Raw genomic sequence first — 27,452 nt, 5'->3', positions numbered from 1 at the left:
TGTTATTATATGAATGTGACTGAATGCTGATACAGTGATGGCTGAATGCTCTTTAGCAATAACAATGACATACCTAATATAGCTTGGTTTTAACCAATGGCTGATTGTCAGTATAACTCTGGTCAATCATTTTATACAGACATTACACAGTTAGCAGTGAGCAGCTGAATGCTCAGTGTGGAGGTGTTTTCTGTTCAGCTGTGATCCTCTGATGCTGTCCCAGACAGGCTGTGTGACCAGAGAGGCTCCACTGGGAATCTCCCTCACACTGCTGCACACTGCAGCAGCCGCCTTCATGAATAACAAGTAGCTATGAATCCACCACCCACCCCCCATACACACACACTCACACATATATACACAAAGCACGCACATATCTACGTATGGTCACAAACATGCACATCTGTAAATATGTAAAGGCACAGCATCATAGCTACACACATACAAGCTCACACATGTTTATGTGCTCAGATATTATTATCTACACACACACATACACACACAAAGAGACAGGCATGCTGAAGCTCACAGATGGGGTTTGTGTCTGCCAAGTGCCATGTATGGAAAACTGTAATGAATATGATTACGACCTAAAGACTGGTATGGTTTACATAATGAGCAAGACAAAGGCAGTGTATAGCATTTCAGGTATCCTGTCGGCTGTTTTTTCCAAAGCCACTTACCTTAAATGCAAACAAGAGAAAAAAATATACAGTAATTCCCTCCTCAACCAAATCTTCTCTTGTAATATTCTGCTATTGCTACTATTTCTCTAAGGGAATATGAAAAATACTTGTTATAAAATTTTTTACAAATTTTGGCCTTAAAATCCTGTATTTCACAAAGAATATCCTACAGCAATATAGATACGTCAACAGTACAGTGAGTATGCTAAACAAATATGATTGGTTTTAGATTGGATGTTCCAGTGGGCCGATTTACGAAACTCGCGCAAGAATTGTACTCTAACTTCAACTTTAAACTAACCCTGACCTTAAGTCTAACCCTTACTACACTTGCGGGAGTTTGTCCCTCTGGCTCATGCAATCACGCATTTAACTTAGCAGACAGCTAGCAAAGTCTCTGGTGCGCATGCTCTGCCTATAGAGCACGCGCATTATGCATTCATCTGGCCAGTGCGGTAATGTCACCACAGACACCAGATTTTAAAGCTCTATATACTGTGAAATACAGAGATTTACCTGGCGGTGATAAGCTTAATCAGCATTGTGTGGACTTGTTTGGCAAGGGCTTGACTGTAACGGACGTTCATCATCTTCTAAAAATCCTACACTATTGAAAACGACTCACTTATGTGTACATTCTACATCTGTATTATGTTCTCTCATTCCATTTGGTGATTATATAGCCTAACACAATTTAATAACAAGAACAGAATGTTTTTCTGCATAGCAACAATAAACATCGACCTTTTATTTGGTACATTAGGCTTAATGATGTAATAGTTTTACACATGCCAACAGCTCAATAATGACTGACCCTGATTTACAGTAGGCCTGATTTCTCAACGCGATATTTTTTCAACAAGGGTAGTGGGAGGGGCGATTGTATTAACACCCTGTGCACCCTTTACGGGCAGTCGCACTTCTTTGGTCCATCCTACGGGGGTTTGTTGTTATTCCTTTTATGTAATATGGAATAGAAACATAGACTAAAAAATGTCACTATTTTTGTAACATTGTGCTCAACGCACATGTCTGATGCTATCAGACCCCGCTCACGCTGTACACACTTTAATAGAAAACAAGGTAATTTTTTTATTTCCCTGCTGTGAAACTGTTGCCCCAACAACAGCGCTTAGAAAATCCACCGCAGCTCTCATCGCTTCTCTCGTCCGTTGGTCAGAATACGCCACGCATTGAAAAAAGACCAATCACAGCGCAGGTCGCTGAGTTTGAAATTCCACCGCTTCTATTAAACGCAAAAGTCACGTGGGCGAACCTCTCTAGCCAATGATAACTTGTGTTTGTTGTAAACAGACCGAAGTGGCCAATGGTATGCTCAGGAGGTTGCTCTTTTCCTGTTGATGTCAGTGGCTAGCCGAGAACCGTTTTGGTGCCAGGAGCTGAGGAGCAAAGCAGAGACGGAAGGAGGAAACCTGGAGGGAATCAGAGACTGGTACAAAACAACTGGAATCACATTGGATAGACATTGTTGCCGCTTAGCTATGGCTACAAATACAGAAGTGTGAGAGCGGACGTATTACAGACATGTTGGATGGCTGAGGTTAAACGAGATAGCTAGCTAGCAGGTCCGGGACTCACTCATCGAAGTTTGGCTGAAGAAGTTTCCAGCGACACAGCTAGCCACTAAAGATAATACCGGGCCTCTCCCTCTACACCGACCGACACTACAAACACAGGAAACATGGTGTCCTGGATGATTTCGAGAAGCGTCGTGTAAGTAGAAACATTACTGACAGTACTAAAAGCGAAGAAAATGGTGCTTTTATCTTGTGGAGGAAACCAGGGCAGCTGATGCGAATGAGCTTTGTTAGCATACTTGGCTAACGTTAACTTGTTACCGTCCTTTGCTAAGTTAGGACCTTAGTCCTTTATTTTTTTAGATTATTGCGGACGCGGTGTAAACTGTGACGTGGTTAAGGTTAATAAATAGACCATACGCTACAAACACACACACACACACACACACACACATTGTTACTGCTTTGATATAAATAGTTTTGTAGCCCCAAAGTAGCTAGCTCTGTGGTTTGTGATTTGCTGTTGAGTCGAGAGCTAATGCTATCATCTGTTTCTGAATCTTGGCCATGCACGCTGCTGGTGAGTCAGCCGCAATCATATGTAACTTATTGAGTATCGATGAGGTGGAGCCTTTCAAGCCTCTACATGTTCATCTGTGAAGGAGTGTCAGGTACAGCTGTCAAATGGAAGATATTATTAACTAGCCCTGCCCATTTTAACTTGTACACCAGAACATTGTTAGCACACAGAGGGAAAACGATTTTAAACGAGTGGCTTTACACTCACTTTGTTTGGTTACTGGTTACCTAGGCCGTCAGCGTTATGACACTGAAATCTCTTGTGAATAAAGCAGAAGTGAGGTTTTGATTTAATACAGTGGGTGGACAAGAGTCTGATTTAAAATGTTGCTTTCCAGAGAAAATTCCAATTTTCTCCCTAGCAGCATGTCTTTCTTGCGTTTTCTTTCGTTAACTCTCCTTTTTCTTAGTGTGTATCCATTCAGGAACAGTAGTTACATAACTTAGTGTAATGGAGGATAGGAATGTGGTGAAGCGGACAGAATGGAGTGGTAGAAAAGATGGAGAGCCTCTCCTTTTTTGTAGTCTTCAAACACAGACACCCTTGTTAATGTGGGACAATGAGTACATTATTTCATTCCAGACTGCTGTCACAGGTTAATACCTGGTTCACTACTGTTCAATCAAGACCTGAGTCTATGCTTATATTGTAAATATTGCTTCATATTGCATTATACAATTAAATGTCAGCATGTGCTTTGGAAATTTGGGTTTGTGGTCTACTAAAGTGTAAAGAATTTTAATCCAATCAAGCCCAAGCATTTGCTTTTTGAATTAGGTAATTGAAGAGTCTGGTATTTGCAGTAAAATCTGTGGTATGCAAAACCAAGAAACTGGGAAACACACATTGTATGCTTTAGAGGAGATAAACGAGGAGTTCTTCATGCATTAAACTGTGAACCTTGGTGAATAAATTGAACTTGTATGAGACTGAAGTGTGAGCTGCCTGAACCTGTTGTAAGAGGGAACCTGTTGTAAGAGGGAAGGAGCTGTGAAACAACTCTCACACCAAGCTGAATATCATTTTGATTTCTGAAAAGAAACAAATATTACAGAAAGTGAATGGATTGGCTGGGGGTAAATCATACTTATTTGGGTGTTCCATAAGGCTGTAAATCTTTATTTGACATTCAGACAACTGTTCAAATGTAGGAAAAAGAACTTTCAATCTCTAATCTTTTTGAATTCAAGCTGTGTAACAGGCTGTATCTTTAAACAGGGGGCATTTGTACTGTCTGGTCTGTTGAAGTATCAGGATAACAGCCAATTTGTTTTCTCTCTATTAACCAAAATAGAGGAAACTAAAGAGTCATAATGAACAGAAACTTGGGAGGCCAAACCCTCTGAGAAGCAACATGTGAAGGCATTTAGGACTCTATACACTATAGATGGGAGAAACTGTGGATAAAGATAAGCCTGTTTACTGCATTTCCCAAATGCAGCTGGAATTTTGCCGCCTTTGTACTGCAGCACAGTGTGATTGAGGTTTCACAGTGACTGTGAGTGTAAAAAGCTGACAGTCAGCTTTAACTGACAGTGTTGACATCTATCAGATGAACAGGTATTGTAGCCCTCTTTACACATAGCTGCTCAGTTTAAGCGGATTAACATCTGCAAAGTAAATACTGATGTTGAGATAATCCTGTGATAAACATGGCAATATTCATTTTGTCCTTATCACTTACCCTACTCCAACCTGAGTGAAATGAATACATAAATCTAAAGCTATCTGAAGTGCAGTGCAGCATGGAGACTACTATAATTTTAGCTAAATACATATCTGCACTAGAATAGATCCTGCTCTATGGAGCTCGGGTCTAGAGTATTTCTGGTGGTTGCCCTGTACCCTTATCAACAGTACATTTTCATTACAGTGTCTTCTTAGACAGTAGGTTACAGTGTATGGGACAAATTGTAATAGAGAACTGAAACCTAAATTATTTCATGAATTGTTTTAATGTGGTTACTTCCTAAAGAAGAAAAGCAAGCAGAAGCCTCACAGGCCTCTTGTCTCTCTGGTGCTTCAGTGGCCTTTATCGCCTCTGCTCATCTTCCTTGCCAACATCCATTTATATAGCAGAGTCATGTAACAGTTATATAAAGTCAGTCGGACTGAGGGCTGAGCTGATTTTCATCTCAGCGCTCCCTGACCAACTAATTTTAGGCAGTAGCTGTAGCAGTCTGCAAGGAGAAGTGCCAACATATTTGTGTGCATCTCTATCCATCTCACTCTCTCTCTCTCTGTCTGTCTGGCTGGCTGTCTGGTTGGCACTCTCCCTTTGCTGCTGATGAAGAGAATTGAGTGGTCTGCTTTAGAGTTGAACAGCCATGGCAAACACTGATATTCTACCAGAGAATGTAGACCTGGTGATAATTATCTCATGGTACAGCAGTGTTCTTAAAAAAAAAAAAAAGGTAGCTCTATCCTTACTAACACGCCTGCAACGCATATCACATGACTATTCACATACACTGTGCGTGTCAGTGTAAACATTGATACATTTATTTAAATTCTTTTTTAAATAGCAGGAAAGTCAGTAAATCAGTCTGCATTGATCTATAAATGAATGTGGGTGTTGTCCACAGCTGTTTACATTGTATGAAAAGCTTCAGTTCATTAAATCCCTGCAGCACCTGAAGGCAGCAGGACTGATATGTTGATAAATCCGCAGCCTCTGAGAAGTGTCGCGCCTGAGTGCAGCACCGTTACGCACGGACGCTCACTGTGTTTACCTTTATTAAATCACATGAAAACATCACCGGGCAGCTACAGAATAACCACACACACCTCTACACACTTAACTATGTGAACATGTAGGCCTATGTGATGACATTAAGGTGGTTATCATAGTATCTAACTGATGAAAAACACTAATCCATTCGTCTTTGGGTTTAGATTTGTGGTGATGTGTGTTCACGTCGTGACACTCTGAACCTTTCAGACGTTTCCTGAAGAAAAGCTTTCTGTTTGTTGAGCTGTCGTTATCACGTTTAACTGTGATCGGCTCACCTGTTTCAGAGCTATGAGAGCAGTGATGTGACTGGCTGAGAGAGTATTTAATAATCATCACACCTGCTGATCTGTATTCACCTTCACTCGGCCCTCGTGCACCTTGTGTTGCTGCACATACATGAAGCAAACTATAGCAGGTGCACACGGAGACGCCCACACAGTCTGTGCTCCTGTCTGCTTGGCATTCATTAATCACATTTCAACTGAGGGTTCAAAGTATTAAACTGAGGGTGTAATGCATGCTTCTGTACTCCAGTAGAAGCGGACCTGTCTGCATCTACTAAAATGCAATCCTGGAGTTTTCAAACCAAAACAGGGTCGGCAGGTTTTTCAAAAGTGTCAGATTCAGGAGTTTGAAAATGGCGGAGTAGTGTTGACACTAGGCATAGTAAATGTATTAGTGTGAACAGGCCTTAAATTTATGGACTCTTTAAACAACAGTGGCTGTTGAAAATGAATTGGTAACTATTTTCATAATTGATTAATTATTTCAAGCAAAAACGCCAAATGTTCTTTAGTTCCAGCATTCCATCATTGGAGACAATAACTGGCAGATGAATTGATATTGAAAACAATCATTAGATGCAGCTCTAGTTGCATTGGCTGCCTGTAGAATAAGCCTAACAGGATGAGCAGGATGTATCGCTGTCTCTTCAGTCCCTGTTAGGGATCGTGGTGCATGGTTGCTGTTATTTATATTCATCACTGTTGAAAAATATGTAGGGACGAGGTTTGACAGAATTTTTATCAAATTCAAATTCAGTTTTGAATCTGAATCCTTTCAAATCTCTTTTCAAATCTTACTAGGTTTACCTTTCCACTGTAGCAAGTAACTGAAGGGTAAAATAACTACAACTCAAAGATGTCTGATCATCTCTTGTTGGCTGAGAAGCAGAAATACAACAGTTTTTAATGGAGCCTAGTTAATGTTCACAACCTGAAAATGAGCCGAGCAGTAGGTAAATGAATGAACAGATGTAGTCTTCACCAGCTACTGACTCCAAACACTGAAGCTCCTGATTCACAACTATGAAGCTGATCACATTCAAATGTTGATCTGATATGAATCAAAGTTTAACTGAGAGATTCTTAAAGTGATGTGAGGAGATCAGCTGATCACTTCTCTAGAGAAGAGTCTCCACTCACAGTGGTACAGTGGTGTTACAGAGTGATGTGTCCTCTCACTAACAAACCTTTGTCTGAATACAGACAGCTGCTGCAGAGACACATTCACCAGAGAACACACTAACTTTTCATTTTAGTCTTACACAATTAACGTTAATTAGCTACAGCTGATCTCATCTGCTGCCACTTTCTCATTTTAACCAGAGACAATGATGGAGAGAAGCTGCTGGAAGCTGCTACCTCTATGTTTTCTATTGAGAGAGAGAAAAGATTTGAGTAGAGATCCAAAATGAAACCTGGCTAATGGATCCCATCTCTATGAATATGCTAATATGTGATGGCAGTTTTGGGGTTGTTTGCTTGTGTTGCCAAGTCACTGTCAATCAAATCTAATCAAACCACACCAACACAGACCTCCAAACTTAAACTTAGCTTGTTGCTTACCTAGTTGTGAATAGTTAATATTATGGATTTGAATCCATGTTTACAGGGCAGATACATCTGGTTTTTGAGCCACGACAGCCTAAAAAGTGCATAGAAACACAAAAATGTGGAATCAAAGCTTTTGGCAAAGAAAAGCTGATGTTATGTTTTGACAGAGGATAAAAATGTAAGTTGTAAAGATACAGCAATTCCACTTTATTACAACTTGAGTCTATTTCTGTAGTTTTGGCCTTCATTGGTATCAGTAATAATAACACTGTGCCAACAAAGTTATTTGCAGAGATGTTTGAATGCAGCAACATCACTAAAAAGAGTTAAATGTGAATGTGTGCATGATGTGTTCAGTCCCTGTTTTTGAATGTGGGAAGATTCAGAGAGCTGTGAGAGCAGTCTAAATGATATGTCATTTATTTCCCTATGAAGAAATACTCTGGGGATGCACAGACCTGGACTTTAACTGGTCTCATTTGCTGTAGCAGCAGTTCTCTCAACAATCCTCCCTCTGTGTTTTTAGGGGAAAAGTCATGTAATCAAATTCTTATTCCTGAAGCTCAAACCAGATGGTGGGAGCTCAAATCTTGGAGATCTCTGGTGTGTTTTCTTCTCTTTTTTTTCTTTTTTTCTTTTCCCTTCCTCCCTCTGTGTGTCTCAGTGTGTCTCCTGTTTTTTTTTATTGCTCTTGTTCTCTCTCTCTCTCTCTCTTTCTCTTTGCTCTCTCTCTTGTCATCCTGTCCTCCCCCCCTCCCTCCATTTGGTTGTTGGTGGTGTACGATGTCAGGAAACCAGGGAAATTGACCTGGAGCCCAGAGTCAAGGCCCGTCTAAAAAGCAACGGGGCTATTTTCTCAGCTGCATGCGGAGAGCGAGGGGGAGAAGGTGTTGAAATGTGAAGAGATGGTAGTTTGGGTATGAAGAAGGGGCCCTGCATTTCACTAAATTGTTTCAAGAACTTTTCAGTGCACGTCCAACTTTTCTTTCTTTTTTTTTTTTTTTTTCTGTGAGCAAGTTTTATGAAGAAAGTGTGTCTGCTGGTCCTTTAGTAAGTCTGAACATTTAAGAAGGACGAGATGAAGTTGATGAGAATAGATACAGTAATGGGAAGGTTTGAGGTTTGGAAATTGATACTTTTTTGTTGAATAAATTATACGCTGCTATTTATAACAAAGTGCTCTAGCCAGATGTAAAGCTGGTTGATTGATGGGAGTGAGTCCTGTCATAGATACACACAGTGGAGGTATTGTTTAGTTCAGCAGCAGATTATCACATGTCTATACCACCACAACACTACATGCTTTATTTATATACCTCACAGTAACTGTTTACATTCCTTCATTTACTTTATGTTAGGAGCGAGAAGGACCAGCTCCATATAGAACTGAATATGGGACTATTTTGTCTGTAAGTGGTGAGTGGAAGGTTTGCTAGATGTGTTTTTCAGAGAAGTAGAAGATAATGAAGCCTCTTTCAACACGCTTCATGTTGGATTCAGTCTCAATGATCTCAAACTTGTAGGAGAAAACACAAGAGGTCAGTCACTGTTGTGGTGATATCTGCTGCAGATAGATAGTAGCATCAATCCAGCTTTACTGTGCATCACAATTGTAAATGACAGAACTATTGTAAATGTGTCTTAATAAGCTGGAGGAGTTGAACATTGTAGTCAGTAATGATACTGACTGAAAATTCACTCAGCTATAGCTACTTAATGATGTGAGTTGGCCAAACAATAAAAAATAAACTCTGAATGTCAATCTACACAATTGACACGTGGCCAAAGATAGTTTAATGACAGGAGACACACACAGGTTGTGTGTTTTTCAGCAGGGTGGTGTGTCTTCTCTAGATCAGTGACAGGTGGCTAGCAGGTAGCTCTGTAGTTGTCCGGTGTCGATGACAAGCAGCTGGCAGATGAAGTCGTCTGAATCTCCTGTTAAACTGTTAAAGCACGTCATATCAACTTGAAAGCTCTGAGGCTGGACCTCCATGATTCAGGGCTGTGGAGCTAACATTAACAGGGTTTTTCCTGGCTCAGAATGGACCTTTGGCAGGGTGACTAAGCACAACAGTAAGCATGATCAGTCCACTTACAAGAAAGGAAATGAGTCTGTGTTTCCTTATTTGACAGAAATGGATGAATTTTCCTGTTATTTCTTATTGTTTGATAAACATGTCAAATGTTCAAAAATGTCTATGATAAAAAAAAATGTTCCAACATTGGAAGGAGATGAGGGGAGTAAGTTTGAGGGAGAGGGGTGTGGGATCTAGATGAGGTGTACAGGATGCAGGACATGACACAATAAGTACGCTGCGGTTGTAATTCAGCATTTTTAAGATTTTCACCAGAAATGAAACGGCTTTTATTTTATGAGAAATCACAGGAAGTCCTCTGTCATACTAGTGTTAGTTCACAGCAGAGGATTCAGGCCCAGTCAAAACAACACAGCTTAGCTGGCTTATCCAGCACCAGACACATGTGTAAAATATAGTGTCTGTGGATGAGAGGAGAGTTGACTGCTGGAAGTCAAAGACATCATATTTAGGTTTATGTTCTGTTCCTTCAACAGCTGTTTGATAAATTGCCATTAAATACATTCACAGAGAGGATTTGAATCGCTATAATTATTCTCAGTTCTTATCATTTTGGTGCAGGTGATTTTCCTTTGGCCACTGGCTAAAACCTCTTTGGGGGGCGCCAAAAAATTCCTCCATGCAGGAAAAACCCTGATTTATGTTAGCTCAAGCAGCTAAAGTGCAGACCTGTCAGCAGCATCATTATGACTTGTCAGTCTGGTAGCAAACATTGTCAGATGTGATTTAACTTTAGTTTTATGCTGTACTAAAATGGCATACACATAACATACTTGTCCAAAACCAGCAGTTTGTTTTTTATTACCATAACTGGAAAACATCGTAGCTGTTATCAAGAACTCATCAGAAGAACGACAGTTAGATCATTTTCTCAAAGCAGAGAATGTGAATAAGGGATTTTTATTGCTGGGGTTTCTGGTGTAATCATGTTAGCTCTACTGATGTGACTCCAATTGGTGAAAACAAGCCTGTGATTTACTGAACTTACTTTAGATTGGGCAACTTATTGTACTGTATAAAGCAGTGAAATGACAGCAGCATATGAAATGAATGTCAGCTGATGTCCACTCTGAAGCTGGGTTTTCTGTCCTTTATTGTCCTGCTGAACCCATCCCACATTTTCCCTCAACAATCTATCCTACTACAAGTGGCACAGTGTTCAGTGACAGTAGAGTTAGCAAAACTGTTTACACTACAGTAAACAGTAATCTTCCAGGAATGTGGGCTTGCATGTATCTGATTGGTCTCTGCAGCACCTTGCTGGATGATGTCAAGTTACAGTCTGGCAGAAGGCGAACCTGGCTCAACTTTTTTGCTACTACTAACGACTGCGTTTTGTTTTTGTTTGTTTTTTTTGCTGGAGCCCAAATGAATGAGAAGGCTGAACACAACCTTACACTGTGTCTACACAGACAGCGTAGCGTGAGCTGCACGTTCAGCAGAGCAGCAGCGAGTGCTCCGTCCGTGTGTCTACACTGGAGGCGTTCAGGTACAGTGTTGTGCGTAGGTCACCCGTGTTTTGGAAGGGCTCAGAGCCCGTGTGTGACACATGAGCCGACATTTGCTGTGTAGACAGTATTGATTAACATAGAAGCATATTGTTCCGTCAGATGCAGCAACAACTGAAAAACGAGGCTGAGATGCTTTCGGTGTAGACATGGATCATATCAACACTCAGCTAGTTAAATTCATAAACGCATCTTCTTCTCTCTGTTTTGGCCCTCCACCTGGACTAAAACAGCATTTTCCTCCCCTGAAAATGGAACTTTTCCAAGCTTTTCCCACACTGTGTAAATGTGAAAACGCCGGCTTGGCGTCGTCGTGGTTTCAGTGAAAACGGAGCTTTGTAGAAATGCTGTCATGTAAGTGACAAAATAGATGGTGGCAGTTGCGTGATGAAGAAGAAGAAACACAATAACAACAATGGTGGACGATTACATGCATGTGTTGTTCTCTTTAGTCTACTCTATTGCTAAGAGTTAAAGCTAGCTATCTACCACCTCTCTCTGTCCTAACTGCCTGTGGTTTTTTCTTGAAAATGGCATTTTTGAATTTAGCTAGCTTCATGTCGACGTAATGTTACACTTCAGTCTTTAGTCATTTTGCTGAAAAATGAAAAAACTGCATAATTCATGGGGCCGACATGTTGCCTTGTTACTGTTGTTGTTGAACTTGTTTATTACTGTCTTTATGTCTCTCACACCATGAGTCCAGCCGTGTGTGTGCAGGAGCTCTGTGACCAGACTCTCACTGCAGTCAAAGCAAATTAGGAGCAATTGAGACGCAAATACCTGCTATTATCACAGCATCAGCAATCGCCTTTCATTAGCATGACTAGGATGTGCTAGTCAAACACTAGGCCTTCAAATTACAGCGTTGGAGAGGAGAGACTGGCATGTTGCTGCACAGACACACAGACTAAGCAGTAAAGACATTAAGAGAGAGACTATCCTGATTCCTGTGCTTCTACGACTACGCCTCAGCTTCCACCCAGGCTGCTGTTCCTGTGTGCCTGGACAAAGAGGAGGGTCTGGGATGTTGTGTAACCAGTTTCTCCACACACACCCACATACCAGTGTAAGGGAGGAAAGGGATTCATTTATAAATTTTTTGTCAGGATGGTTTCAGCAGTAGTGTTCTCTACCTTTTATGCAAATAAAGCACGGTGATTTGAAATTACAGAGTGTGACAGAGAGATGTAGACATGAAGGGAGAGTATGGGAGCTTTGGCAGCCTTGCTGTTTCTATAGCAACAGCAGGAAAATAAACTGCTGTGGTTGTTGGCGGCTCGCCTGCTGCTGAGGGGACTCTGGTCAGAGGGAGCACGTCTGTATACAAGACTATATACAGTATGTCTGAGAGTGTCTTTGTAGGCTGTTATTGTTGTGAGATTCTCCTACATCCAGACTTTTATGGTTTCACTCTAGAGCCCTTTTATTAGATTTGCAGACTTATTCAGTCATCCCTCCTGTACAGAGTATCAGTGTATCCTTACCAGGTGCTCAGTATATCAAGGTATCCTCTGATTTCTTCCAGACTGTATGGTGGTAATCTTATGCCGGGATCAAACCACAGGATATTTGTGTTTTTTGAGATGGTCACTGTGTTGTTAGGCTATCATGGAGACGAGACTATGACTTGGTTGACAGACATGGCAAACTAAACGTTGGACTCCAACCAATCATACCCTGCCGTCTCTCACAACTTGTGTGATGTGCAGAGGTAATCAATTAGATGCTAGGGACTAACAAGGAATATTATGTAGAAATTGTCCAAATCAGCTAGAGAAGACAAAATACATCACAAGGCATGTGAGACGCTGTGTGGGTTTGTCATACACCATGACGCACTACGCAGGAGGAAACAGCTATTGTCAGGCCGTTCTCTGGATGATATCATGCTGTCAGATCTTGGCATTAGTCCCTGTAGAGGTGACATTTTGGAGATAGCAGGAGGAGACAATGAGAGCGGAGTCATTGGCAGAGAGTGAGCAAGTAGATTGAAAAGACGATCTGAGGAAGAGCAGATGGAGATTTATCAGCGCAGTTACACCAACCGTACAATCACAAGCAACAGATTTCTGTGCAGCAGTAGTGTCCAGCACTCATTCTTTTTCAGTCAGAGACGAGGATCTTTAACAATAGTGTATATATTATCTTTTTGTGAAGAATATAAATATATACTACTGTATACACTTGTCATTGATGAGCAGATGTGCCTCTTTATGCGCTCTCTGTTTATTTCTTGCTGGACTATCTTAATTATGTTTTTAACAGCCTGAAAAGCCGAGTTAATGGAACAAAAACAACTCAGACAATGTACTGCAGCAGATCAACGATGAGAAATCTCTTCAGTTCAATTCCAAACAACTTTATCTATCCTCATTAGGGAATTTTCATGGCAGCTGAAGATAAAACAGACCACACATACAATGAACTGGGGAGAAATAGATCAAATTATGGAGCTTTTTAAAAAAAAAGCTATAATAATGATAGCTGAGGGGATGAAGTGCTTGGAATATTGAGTACTTTTTATAAGCAGGTAAGTAATTTTACCAGGAATTTTATCCACTGGGATGGATTCAGATAGACTCAGTATGCTCTTCAATTTCCTTCCAATCTGTTGGTCACAAAACCAGCTAAGTCCTTGTGTAATCTTTTGAGCAGAGCTTAACATTACCGTTCCAGCTGTTCATGTTATTCAGTGATAAGCTATGACAACAGCAGATACAAGAAAAAGTCAAAAGGGTCGAGAAAATATGAAAAAAGACAGAGAATAACTGACCTGACTGAGAAGGAATTGAGTCGGTGCACTCAAGACCAACATCGTTGGTTCCTACATTTAGCTTACAGGCACTGTTGGACCTTCCTCATGTCATCACCTGTCATCTGTAGTTTTGGCAGTATTCATCATTGTTTGCACTATTTGGGTCATTTGACCAATTGAACATGTTGAGTTGCATTGGTAGTAGTAGACATGCTGTTCAGCCAATCAAGTCAGTGATTTTACCTATATATATATATATATATATTATGGCTTCCCTTATTTTCATCTCCACCTGTTCTTTGCTTTTTCCACAAGCAGATGGCTGTGGGCTGGCAGTGGCATCGCAAAGCTACACAAAACTGCCAGTTACAACCTTTTTATCAGTAATATCCCCAATTTTTACACCAAACCTTTGATGAAAAAGATTCACAATGGCATGAAAATGATCATTTATCTATGATAGTTTATTTTGTCTTTCTGTCTGTGATGTTTCTATGCCGGGGCTGGAGGCATTATGTTTTCAGGTTTTCAGTCCATACATATGTCACATTTTCTCGTGAACACAATATCTCAGGAACACCTTGAGAGAATTTCTTCAAATTTGGGACAAATGTCCACTTAGACTCAAGGATGAACTGATTAGAATTTGCTGGTCAAAGGTCAAGGTCACTGTGACCTCACAAAACACGTTTTTGGCCATAATTCAATAATTCGAATGCTAATTATGACAAAGATTCACACAAATGTCTAATAGGATAAATTTATATCCCAAAGGTCAACTTCACTGTGACATCATAATGTTCTGCAAAAACACTTTTCTGGCCATTATTCAACAACATAACTCAGGAACAGAAGGGGACATTGTGATCATATTTCACATTTGGTCAGATACTGTAATGGTGACACTAATCTTGGTGCCACCTTGAAACTGTGGTGATTGTTTAAATCTTATGTGCTGGCAGGTTGAAGATATGAGTGAAGCTACAGAAAGCTTAGAATTTGTAGCTTCTTTGGATTGTGCTTCCCCAAGATACTTGTATGAGTCCACTCTCTTCACTTCCTCTCCCTGGATGACAACCAGGAAAGCGGACTTCCTGTTCCTCTGGTGGTCCACCACAAGCTCATTGGTTTTGCTGATATTTTATTAACTTCCTTCAAAATCTTCACTACGAATGTTATGAGTCTGGACAGACATGGATGTAGAGTGCAACTTTACATGGTTGGTGAAGGCATACAACTGTGAAGTGGTAGTTTGGACTGAGAATACAGACCATGACCAGTTCTTACCTCTCATGCAGGGGCAGCTTGGTTTGTCTAAACATTACAGAAGCAACCAAGATTCCCTCCTCCCCCTCCCTCCTCCTGACACCAGCTTAAATACTGGGTCAGTATAAATTCAGCAGCTCAACTGTGCCAGTCTAGGACACGGTGAGCGCCTCGTACCACATCTTCAGAAAGGAGAAAATGACCTCCAATGAAAAGGATCTGCTCACAGCAGAGCTAACTATCTGTACAGTTCACATCAGGAGCCCAAACTCTTTGATTTGAATGGTAAATGCTACAGAAACAGCGAGCAGCGGCGCTTGTGTTGGGCCTGGCTGTTAGCCTGCCACCTGTCTGAGCATCGTCACATTGCTAGCTCACCAGTTAGCTCACAGGTTTGATGCTTGGTAGCATGTTTGTGAAATCTACAGCAGTTTTAATGTCCTGCTAGGAGGCTCACCTGCTGCTCATCATGTTAAACTGACTGCTGGGCTGCAGGTAAATACAATTGTTTAGCGGTTAGCTGGCCTGCTAACTGGTAGCACTAACTTCTGTCATGCTGCAAGCTAGCCTGATGTCAGCTCTGGTGTACTGTGTTTCAGCAGTGCACATCCTGCTAGTAATCTGAAAGGACACACTAACACCTCTACACAGCATCAACTGTTTGCTTTTCAGCTGTGAAATTAGTTTGTTTGTACTGTTAGTTTGGTTTTCTTTCTTTTTGGTTTAGTTTCCCACCGCAATATCCATTTTAAACAAGGCCAAGTAGACTGTCACTACTTTTAATGCAGCTTTGCACACCTGCTCTTATTTATTTAAGGAATTTGTTTGTGTTTTAATGTAATTTTATGTCTTTCATCAGTGTATGTTTTTATGGTATTTGTCAGCCCCTAACCTAGATACATTTCTATCATGTGATAGACAATAAAGCTTTTTGAATTTTGAATCTTTAATAACTGATCAGTAACTTGCAAAATAGTCTTAAAAGCCAACATGAAAAAGAATAGTGATAAGATCATGGATCACGATCCTGCCTGACAAACATTGTGATATTGTCCACTCCTAGTCACAGGTAGGGCTGCAACTAACAATTATCGTCATTCATCCACAACCAACAAGTTATTCACTTTACTTTCATAGAGGACTAAAGACACCAGGAAATATTCACATTTGAGAAGCTGGAATCAGAGAATACATGTACAAGTTGCATGTTGCTTTATTGGAAGTGCAGAATCCAGTGTTTTTGGGGCTACCATACAAGGTATTAGTCAGGTTATCTCTGTCTCTGCTATGGGTGGGAAATATGGAAAAACAAATGGTCACGGTAGGGCTGGGCCACATATTCAATGTTATTTTCTTGTTACAAACAAAGTAGTAAATGCACAGCAGTGTCTGTAGTGGCTTATGTAAAAAGTGTGTGTTGTTTTGTAAACCCTTTAATACTGACTAGTCTCCAGTTAGTCAATAGTGGTGTCTGAGTATGCAGTCACTGTGTATTCCAGCTAAACAGATCCATATCCATCCTGCATACTGGACAGATCTGCAGAGAACACACTGTGCTGCAGGGGGAGGAGGGAGGAGGAGGAGGAGCACAAGAATGTTACAGACAGGCTTTGGAGGGAAGGAGTGTCCTGCTATAAACTGATGTAGTCGTTTTTCTTGCTCCCCCCCCCCCCTTCTCTCTCTCTCTCTCACACACACACACACACACACACACACACACACAGCGTTCTGTCAAGAAGAATATATGGTTTGCAGCTGAGAGCAGAGAGGTTGGACAAACTGCCCTTGTTACTGTGTGTGTGTGTGTGTGTGTGTGTGTGTGTGTGTGTGTGTGTGTGTGTGTGTGTGTGTGTGTGTGTGTGAGAGAGAGAGAGAGAGAGAGAGAGAGAGAGAGTCAGGGTTGAAGGATTTCTGCACAGTAGCCACAAAGACCTGTAGTCTTACACTCTGCTGTAAGTGGTTGGTCCTTTATCTCACCATCTAGGTAAAGACTGCAGTAATGATAACTGTAATATCCAAATTTGCTTAAAATACATGCACGCTTTTTTTCCAGCTGCCTAACCATGCCAGCTACCACAGTTTCTGCCTACATAATCTTTGTTTTTAGGGGGGTTTAGACAGCTAACTGCCTCCTTCAACCACCACACATTTCACTTAACGGCCACCGGTTTCACTAATGAGAAGGAATTAACTTTAAAGATGCACTAATCAGTATTTTCATATGCACAATTGCTCTGACTTTGTGAATGAAGTGTCATGTGAAAGGTGTCGCTCACAGGGATGAAACAGAGAATACGGCTGCAAATGTTGCTCTCCTCAGTTTTATTTGCAGCAGCAGGCAGCTTGTTTCCAGTGAAAAAGCTCAGATAAACCCACTGTACACTACCTGCTCAGCACCAAACAGCAGACACACTCAGTTAGAGACTAGCTGGTGAACATAGTGAAGCATTTAGCAGCTAAACAGACACATATTTTTCTCAGTAGTTGTTGGATACAAATCCAAAAAGGAGAATGAATGCTGGACTGTATCAGGTGGACACAAACACGACTCCAAACGGATGCTAATGTTGCTCTGGATGTTGTGCTGGATTAGTAAATAGTCAACTCTTTGCTAACATGTCACCTGTAACGACTTAATAAGGTGATGATGTGTCAAATGATATGTATTCAGCTTGTTTTGCTGCTCCCAAGTGGCCAAAAAAAACCTATCGACGCAGCTTTAAAGAGTAACCGACACTTTGTACGACGTGTCATCTGACCACGTCAGAAAACACAAAGTGTTTATAGCTTCTCTGAACAGCCACACTTGTAGGCGGGGTGGAAAGCCTGCTGTCATTGAGGGGGAGAGACACGATAATTGTTTCAATTTTGGAATACCAGCGCACAGTTTCATCAAAAGCATTCACTGTGTTGCACATGTTTGTATATGTGAAAAAAATGCCAGAAATAGCATCTATGAGAGAGACAGAATGTTGAGAATAATCACTGTTGTTTGCATCAGTATTTCAATGTAGCAACATAATTCACTTTTAGACTATAGACTAGAGATACTATATACTGGGCAATAATGAACAAACATGCTGTTAAATGCTACAAGAGGGCATGTAGAAATCTAAGCAGTGTCATTCAGTATATAAATGATGTCTGCTGAGCTCTCTCACTGATTGATGTAACATAAACTGTTTAGTTTTATGCTTCTAAACTCTCAGTGTCTCATAGTTCTTCTGATTTTTTGAATAGTTCACTGCTTCCCTTCTGTTTCCAATAAACAGAAGAATAACTGTGCAGTTGGCAGGGGCTGAACAGACAGAATAGCACCACCTACAGAAAGGAAAAGCTAATCAGCAGCGCAGTTTAAAAGCACCGCAGTCATGATCACTAATCACCAAGATATTAAGAGTCAAACAATAAAAATGCTATTTGCACATACTGTGTATGTAAGCACGAGAAAGACACAAGAAGAGTGCAGAACATTTGATGGGGTGTTGAAACCTGCACTGGACCAGACATGGAACCAAACCCCAAATTACCCCCCAACCACTGCTGCTGCAGAAGATTACAGAGGAAACACTGAGTCATTGTCTTGTGTTCCAGTGGTTTCCAGAGTCTGGGTCAGGACCCAACACCCGATCATAGCGGGATATAAATAAGTCCCCAAATTGTCCTGCAGGAACAGATGATGGCTTTTAACTGGAAAATCACAATTTTGTATATAAGCCTCAGTTTGCTCTGAGGATTATACTGAACTGCCATTTTGGTTTGAGGCTAAAATCCCCTTCACTAGTGTGAGGGGAAACAGTTGTGACTGTTGATATCAGGCAGTAGAAGCAGAGACACACTGCAGGTTTTAAACTGTACTCAACTCTACTTATCACTTCCTCCTACCTTGTGAAAAGCACCTATACAATATCAGCTTTTAATGCTAACAGCCTCATATATTTCATTCAGAATAAAACTCTATAGTGACTGTGTATGAAGCTGTAACATAGATCCATCACTCATACAGTAGACCTATGTTCAGAATACATCAGTAGATCCTAATCATGTTGAACTTCTCACAGAGGGACAAAACAGTGACACTCTACCAACATTATAAATGCTGTTGCAACCATGGCAACATCTCAGCTGTGCTTTTGTGTTATGTTATGGAAATATTAGTAAATGGCTAATTTAACATGTGACAGTAATGATGAGTTGAATGTTGTGTGTTGTGTCTCCCTTCAGGCTGGTGTTTGGGACCCTGTATCCTGCATACTACTCCTACAAAGCTGTCAAGACCAAAAACGTCAAGGAATATGTAAGTTCATGAGCATCACTTGGCATTTATGGATGACCTGCTTCAATTTAGTTGTTTTATTTTTGCACTTCAGTGTCTATATGTAGGGTTTGAGATTTGAGTAAGCAGCCAAAGTAGTTACCATCTACTCTATGTCCACTGCCTTAAATATATGTCAAATATGTTTTAGAATAAACCAGACTGAGTTATTATCAGTATGACTAAACACTGGTGTCAGCAAATCTATGAATCCTGAAATGATTTGTCCAAAGCAACAGTACAAACTGCACTGCAGTCTATCATTATATCATTTTACATTACTGTAATGAGCCTGTGTATGCAAATCTAATTTAAAAGACTGTTAATAATAATTTAATTCAGATCAAATGCAACCTGCCAAATACATCTTTTCCTAATTGTACAGTTTTCTTCTTCTGTGGTTGCCTGGAAAACATGGCAGCCACATTTTCAGTATCACTGCAAGCACAAAGATGACTTAAATATGACCTGCCCTTCTTTTTATAAACTTTTAATTTCTATTTATTCTTAGTTATATCAAATGTTTCTATAGAGAGAAGCTGGTCTCCCCTCAGACATGTTCATCATAATAGGCAGAGTTATTTGAAGGTGTGAAATGAGCAACACTACTGATCTGATTTTATATTTGACTTCACTTAACTTTTTGTACAGAGAGCGTTGTATTTATGTTGACAGGAATAGCAGGTGTGCTTAGACAGGCCGTCATTGTCTCTGTGCATGTGACCTCGTGATTAGATTTCACACTTGAGAAGCCGACTTCTTAAACTTGATGAAACTGCTGCACCTGCTACATTTAATATCTACATTAGTCGGGTTGGCAGGTGGAGCTTCGTGCATTTGGAATCAGTGCTTCTAGTTTGTTGGTGTGTTCTGACTTTATCCTTACAGTTGAGAGCTCCAGTATGTAGGAGTCTTTCTGTGTTGTTGATTACCCACAGAGCCAAACAGGCACCTCCTCATCCTGTAATAACCTCAGCTGCACCCAGCCAGATTCACATGTTCATGCCCTCAGACCATGCAAACACTCTACAGTGTCAGACTACAAGTTAAGCAATCAGATTCCTGGCTTCAAGTGAAGTATTTACACACCCTTCACTCTTTCATACATCCAGAACTTCTGGAAAGTACTGAACATCAAAGATCAAAGATACATTTGTGAATAATCAATCTGTACTTTCCAGAAGTCTTTTACTGTTTAGCTATTTCACTGTTTTTCTTCATTTACAAGAATGCCTCCAGACACAAAGGGGCACAAACTTGTTGCTTTTAATGAGAGATCCATGTCCCTCGCACAAAACACTACATGAGTTATGGCAACAGTGCATTTTCTATGCTGATCGCAGGTTAATGTTGAACTAAGCCCTCGCTCTGTGATGTAGCTTTGATTTGTCATGCTGACTCGTCTAGTCTGTAAAATTAGTCAAATATTCACTTTTTTAAAAATTTGTCTCATTTTAATTTTCCCTTTCATTTCACTCAAAGCCCAACCTGAAGTGTTGAGATTTATTAGTAGTTGGAAGAGGTGAATGTGAGCCATGAGTATGAGGGAGGAGATGTTTACGGTCAGATTAGTGCTCCCAGTTCAGTTTAATCACAAGTGCAAATAAATAAAGAGAGTGACAGGAAACGAGGAAGCCAGGCTGTTTAAGAAACTCTGATTCCATGGATTTCACACCAGAAATATTACCTTGGCTTTATTACTGATAGCTCTGCAAGTTATATATTTAAGCATTATATTAAAAGCAGATGATTTAACTTAGCTGCTACCTTCTTTAAAGATGTACTATGGAAGATTTTCCTAAAAAAACATTGTATAGACTCATACAGAAGTCATCACATATGACCCACTAGAAGTGTGTGTCGGTGTATGTATCTACAGAGACTCTGCCCTCTGTCTGTATTTTCTTATTTTCTTATTATTTTGCTGTGTTGGGGACGTTTCTGGGCGTCAACCTTTGGACAGTGGGTGTGTAGCCCTCAGCCAATAACAGCGCGCAGGGTGTGAGGTCGGGACTCGTAGCGTAACGACCAAAGTTTGCACATTTTTGAATTCTCAGTAGAGAGCCTCATGTTTAAATGACACACATTTTGATGGAATATCTCAAAGATTGTATTCTCTAAAGGTATCACCTGATGACAGCATCCAGTTTAGGGAAGTAAGTGTCTGGGATTGTAGATATTGATCATTGGAAAAGCAGAATGTGAATTGCATCTTAGCAGTGATTTTCCATGTAAGCCAGGGATTGATGGGAACCTATACATGTGTATAGGTTCATGCAGCTGGAGTTGTGTTCTTGCTGGAGTCGGCTGATGAAACTAATGTCAGTGAGAGTGAAATCCCAGTCTGCTGAGTTAGTAACACATTCACACACAGCTTTAACACACAGCAGCTCACAGACTGAGCCACAGTAAGCTGTGACTCTGCTTCTAACTACCTTTCACTCTCTGTTTCTCCTCTTTGTCTTCCTCACTGTCTGCCTCTGCTGCTGCTGCTGCTGCTGCTGTCACTGGGTCTCACTTCCCTCAGTTGCATATAGTAATTGATTTGTTAGAGATACATTTCTATCAAAAGCCCATATGGCCTCTCGTGACCTGTGAATTTCTGTTAACAACTCTGGATTTAAGGATGAAACGGATAGAAATGAACACCAATGGATACTTCAAAAAATTGCTCAATAATATTGAAGCAGGAGCATGTCTCATGTGTTGAGAAAGACAGATGAAAGAAACTGCTACAGTTTGAGTCACAGAAGCTAACGTGGAGGATTTTAGCTGTGTATTCTTGCAAGGTCAAGGTATCCCATCCGGTTGTGTTCCATCCTGTCTGGTGTGGTTCTTTGCTGGATGATATTTCATTGTGCTGCAGTAACAGTAAAGCCACCGCCAGCTTTTTTTTGCCAGATGACCTTTATGACCCACACTTGGAAGTTGCCAAGGAGAAGAAGGTCTCCTGGACCAGTCTCTTAGTAATGACTTCCTCCTGCTCAGCATACATGATTTCACTTCTAACTTTTGTCTGCATGGCTGCCACCTCAGCTGCACACTTTGCACTTAGTGCTAGTGATGTAAACCACAAGTTTCATCATCATACCTCATATCCATAACGATAAGATCACAAAGTCTGCCATGATACGATTTCTATTTGATTCAATTCAGAGGCCTGCAGTCGATATGAGACAATATCATATGGCCATTTATCACAATCAGTCACATTTATATCCACTGACAAAAAGCAACTAAAATATGATTTGACTATTTTATTACCGAGCTCTTCCAGACATTTACATGAAGAAGAATCTATTCTTTTTAATAAAAAGAATAAAAATGTCTTCCTGATGTTTACTATAAAGTGTCACATTTCTCATGTTTAAGTGCAAATGTTTTTTTTTATCAGTTAACTTAAAGAGTCCTTATAATTATTCTTATAATTGGTCACCTGAAGCACATATGTAAAGGATCTCATGTAAACATTGATGAAATCTATTTCATGACTTGAAGACGACAACTGCTTTCATATGACTTCAGCTACAGAACGCCCTGTCAGAGGTTACTCTAGTTCAAGTTGACTCTTAAAATTCATTCCAGAGGCCCAACCCTCTCTTCATGTTTTTATTACTCTTGTGTGTGTGTGTGTGTGTGTGTGTGTGTGTGTGTGTGTGTGTGCATACAGTACATCTGGAGGCTTTCTGACGGACATGTTTTCTGACATGTTTCTCAGTCAGTGTCTTGTTGAACACTCTTGAGACGAGTAAAACCAGCATTTGCCCTCCTCACGGAAATTCAGTATTTCCATCATCTCCGTTGTTTTTCACTGCCGCTCTTTTAATCATGTCATATTGTTGTGGCCTCTACTTCAGACAGCAGACTGAAAAATTAGTGCCGCCAGCTGTTCATCATCTGTTCACATAATGGCAGTTGATGGAAAAACACACATGAAGTCGAATTCTCTTTTGCCAATTAACTAGATATTCTGTTAAAAAATGTTCTCTACATTTGTATGGATAGATTCTTCTTCAGCACTCCTGCTGTCCACTACTCCTCACTGCCCCTGCGCTGCCTCTCCGCTGCTGACACAGAAATGATAAAGTGTTGAATGAGGACAGTTAAAGCTTTTGACCCCTAGGCTCTACTGTTTGACTCCACTCTGCTTCTAACAAATGGGCGTCTATACTGAGCTGCCTGGACGTCAGCCTGACTTGAGCAGACTTGTCTGATGGCTGTGTTGTCTCTGCTGAAATCACAGAAAGCAGCAGTATTTAAATGAACAACTGTACTCACTTATTTAGACAACCAGCACTTCTTTTTCAAGGAGATTCTGGTTCTGGTGTCTTGTTCTGGACTGACTGGGCAGTAGTGGAGTGTCAGCTTTAATGGGGATATTAATATAAATGATACACTTACTGTTGATGCCATCAGTTGTGAAACAATATTTTGCTTATAAAATGCCTTTAAGCTAAAGGAAACTTGAATGATTGTGAATTATATTCCTCCCCCAAAATGATGCATAATTATAGACACTGTATTATGTGTTGTGCAAGTGAATTCATGAACTGTCAATCACACATTAAAGGCTGTGACAAAAGTGCTGTGACAAACCTTGCAACTGCTTGTAAAGATGGAACTGCACAGTTTTGGAAGCTGAAGGCAAGGCCACCAGCACAATGAACACTTCTGTAGTTACAAATTCACAATTTTAAAGTTTTAAATTCTCAACTCGCTGTAAATTCTCAGTAAACGTATCAAAAAATGGCAAAGTCCAGGGGCAGACTGGCAACAAAAGGCAACCTGGGAATTTGCTGTTAATTTGATCCACCAAATTCTAACTGACACAACATGCTTGTATCAAAGCTCTCCCTCTCTGACTCTGAAACTTGATTTTCCAGATGACCAGTAATTAGTTGGATTCAATCAGGAAGACCACATGAGAGTACAAAACATGTCTATTCTTCAATTAAACTCTATTGTTCATGGGCACCGGCTGGTGGTCACACATGTCTCTACTGACGTCCCTGCAAAGACTTCCTCTAAGCTTCCCTGTCTGACTCACGTTCATCTGTTTGTTAAACACACATCATTTGGACTGTCTGACATGAGCATGAACAATACTTATTGTTGTATTCACTAAATTCATGATCAATAGTCCAGCCTTGACACAGGCAAATACATATGTGGTGTATTATGCAACATGCCTGCCATTAATCTTGTAATGCAACAGTAATTAACCTGAATGAAGTAGTCCAACCTGATCATATGAATAATGTATTGTGCTCTAATTGACTTCAGACACACTGTAACATTCAATAGTGCACACACCTGCTCCTCCATCCTTTCCCTTTCTTGTTCAAAGCCACGTTCACCTGTTAGTTTAGATTATAGAGGAAGTGTTTAACAAATCATTTTTACTGCTGGGCTGGATATCAAATATTATATGTCTTATAGGCTATAATGTGAAGAAGAATTGATGAGTTGTCTAGAAGAAAATGATGAAATTTGCATGTTTATTTTACTCATTGACAGTCAAAGTTGATGACCATTTTTTAAACACTTTAGAGAAATTTAGTATAAACTTCTCTAAACATTAGTGCACTGAGTGTGACGAGTTAAAGCTCAGAAAAGGTCAGAGCTGCAGCAGGACTGTAGCACTGAAACCTCAAGGTTAACAAAAGCATTTTGTTCTTTAGCTAGTTCACAGCACACAACATGTAGGCATGACAAAGAACCTGCTCCCTGCTCACTCCTCTGATGTTTCTGCCTCTTCACCACTGTCCTCATCATCACCTGCACACTGTGCAGCGTCAGCACACCTTCTCTGCACCGGCAGCTGCGGGTTTTCTCTTTCTATCCCTGTTTCTGCAACGTGTGCTAGATACCGACTGCCTGAGTACTTGATACTTTCAGTTTAAGTTGTGATGGCAACTGCTATCATGGATTGCACCAGCCGTGTCACTGCAGCCATGGTGACCTATTGAATATCTGTATATAGGTTATAGAACGCCGGGGTCGGGAACTCACACGACCAGCCCACCGGGGAAAATTCCCAAACTTCCCGATGGCCAGTCGGCGCCTGCCAGAGTCTTAAGTAAAAGAGCGGCAGAGCAACAGTGTGCTGAGTATGACATGACACGTGCTTTATGCTGAGGTTGTCAAGACAAAAGGTTAACATGGAGGAACTGATGAGTTTGCAACCAAAAGCTTGATAGCGTGGCTGTGATTACCCCTGTGAAGATGTTTGTATTTATTACATTAGATTTCATACTACAGCAACATTTTACTCATTAACTGTGCATCAAAATGCTTCAAACTAAAAAACTAACTTTAAAGATATTTACTCACTTTAACTCTTTGACAGTCAAGCTTGCTGGTTGGTTGTAGCTGGTGGATGGAAAGAGCTGATGTCAGGTGTTTTTTTTTTTTCTTTTCTCTTTTAATGGAAGGCAGTTATTCACAGACAGGGCCAGTAAATGTCTGCTATTGCCTCAGGAAGGCAAAATGGCTGCTGTATATTTCACGGAGGTCACATCTTAATGTCCTCCCTACTGATGAGATGAAGGAGGGAGGGAAAGAGAGAGAGAGAGAGAGAAGGGGTATGAAGTGGAAGATGAAAGGGAGAGGTAGAAGAAAGCAGGGGAGGCAGAAGTAGATTGAAACATATAAATTAGACGTCCTCTCCATCTCACCGGCTCTGTGTTTCACTCTCTCTCTCCCCTTTACATTTATCATTCCCATGAGCCTCTGTGTGTGAGGGAGTTCACTATGAGGTCACCAATTAACCAGTCCAGCAGTAATGGTGCAGGCAGAGGAGAGAAAGCGGTGTGTGTGTGTGTGTTTGTGCTTGTGAGACGGGTGAATGTGTGTGTTTATGTGCACTGTCCCTCTCTCTTGTTCTTTCTCTTTTAAACACAGTCTTTACCCTCGCTCTCACTCGTACACACACACACACATACACACTGACATTTCATTAGCTAGTGTCAGTGTGTGTTCAGTCATGCGGCAGCGGCCCGGGTCTAGCTAATACCTCAGCCTGCCATGTGACTGTCTGCCCGCCTGCCACCGTCTAGCGCTGGCTTTGATATGGAAATAGAGCCAGAAGAGCCTGGAAAGCCCTTAAAGAGGGATGGAGGGAGTAAAGGAGAGAGCAGGGAGGACAGAGAAAGAATAAAAAGCAAGGAGAGAAAAAATCTCTAAACCTCTGTAACCTCTGTTTGCCCTTCTCTACTAGTGGCCTGAGAGGGAAAGAGGTAGAGGATAAAAGGAGAGAGAAAAGAGAAGGCTACCATCTGAGCCTCACATTCTGTAACTTTAAGACCTTACCAGGTAGAAAGTGGCTTTAATCCAGTTATTCAAGTCCTCAAGTGTTGACCATAAGGACCGTGTTCACTTGTTAGATTCATTCAGAGCAGGGTTAGCTCTACTAAACACAGTTAGATCTCACATCTTTTCAATATGCTCCCACCAGAAACTAATTTTTACCAGTTTTGGTGATGCTAAATATTAGAATATCAAGGTGAGACAAATGGCTGCGATTTGATTTTCTCACCACACTCTCATACACACAAAATGACTGCAGGCTAGAATCAAATATTCATGAATCTCAAAAATATTAGACTTTGGAAAGCACTTTGCAATTATGACACTGTTTTTTTTTTTCCAAGGACAAATCAACAGCTGATATTGTAGCTGTGGTGAAAGAGAATCAGAGAGTTGACAGTAGAGTTATGAGAGGAAGTGAGGGCACAGAGAGACGGACATGCAACAAAAGTACCCAGACCTTACAAGTCATGGTCTCTGCCTTAAACCCTCTCTGCCCCCCGGAGCATCTCATATTTCTGTATTTTAAACAAGAAATCACATTGTTCACTTTTGTTCTCTCTCTCTCTGCTTGTGTGTGTGTGTGTGTGTGTGTGTAGGTCCGATGGATGATGTACTGGATCGTGTTCGCCCTCTACACCGTGGTGGAGACCATCACTGACCTCACACTGGCATGGTGAGTTAACACACAAATACAGACACACGTGTGGTGATATCTCAGCAAGCACATACACAAATACATGCACACACACACGCCATTCTCTCATTATATACACCTACTAAACAGGGCTGGGAGATACAGTATCACCTGGAATCAATACCACA

At 40.8% G+C, this 27,452-nt stretch overlaps 1 protein-coding gene across 4 annotated transcripts in view; it reads left to right on the top strand.

Annotated features, from left to right (window-relative positions):
* Window positions 1-1,986: 1,986 nt before the first annotated feature.
* The window catches only part of reep3b (receptor accessory protein 3b), a 44,050-nt gene continuing 18,584 nt past the window's right edge, over window positions 1,987-27,452 (top strand). For 2 of the 4 annotated variants that reach the window (XM_042397492.1, XM_042397491.1), the window contains exons 1-3: window positions 1,990-2,139; window positions 19,229-19,301; window positions 27,227-27,303. In XM_042397492.1, coding sequence (XP_042253426.1) covers window positions 2,048-2,139; window positions 19,229-19,301; window positions 27,227-27,303 — 242 coding nt within the window. In that variant the 5' untranslated portion in view covers window positions 1,990-2,047. Of the gene's footprint in view, window positions 2,421-19,228; window positions 19,302-27,226; window positions 27,304-27,452 lie in introns of all 4 variants that reach the window. The other 2 variants (XM_042397493.1, XM_042397494.1) reach the window with 2 other exon arrangements.

This window comes from Thunnus maccoyii, chromosome 20 (genome assembly GCF_910596095.1).
Source record: "Thunnus maccoyii chromosome 20, fThuMac1.1, whole genome shotgun sequence".
NCBI classification, from domain to species: Eukaryota; Metazoa; Chordata; class Actinopteri; order Scombriformes; family Scombridae; genus Thunnus; species Thunnus maccoyii.
This window is presented reverse-complemented; position numbering and strand designations above follow the sequence as displayed.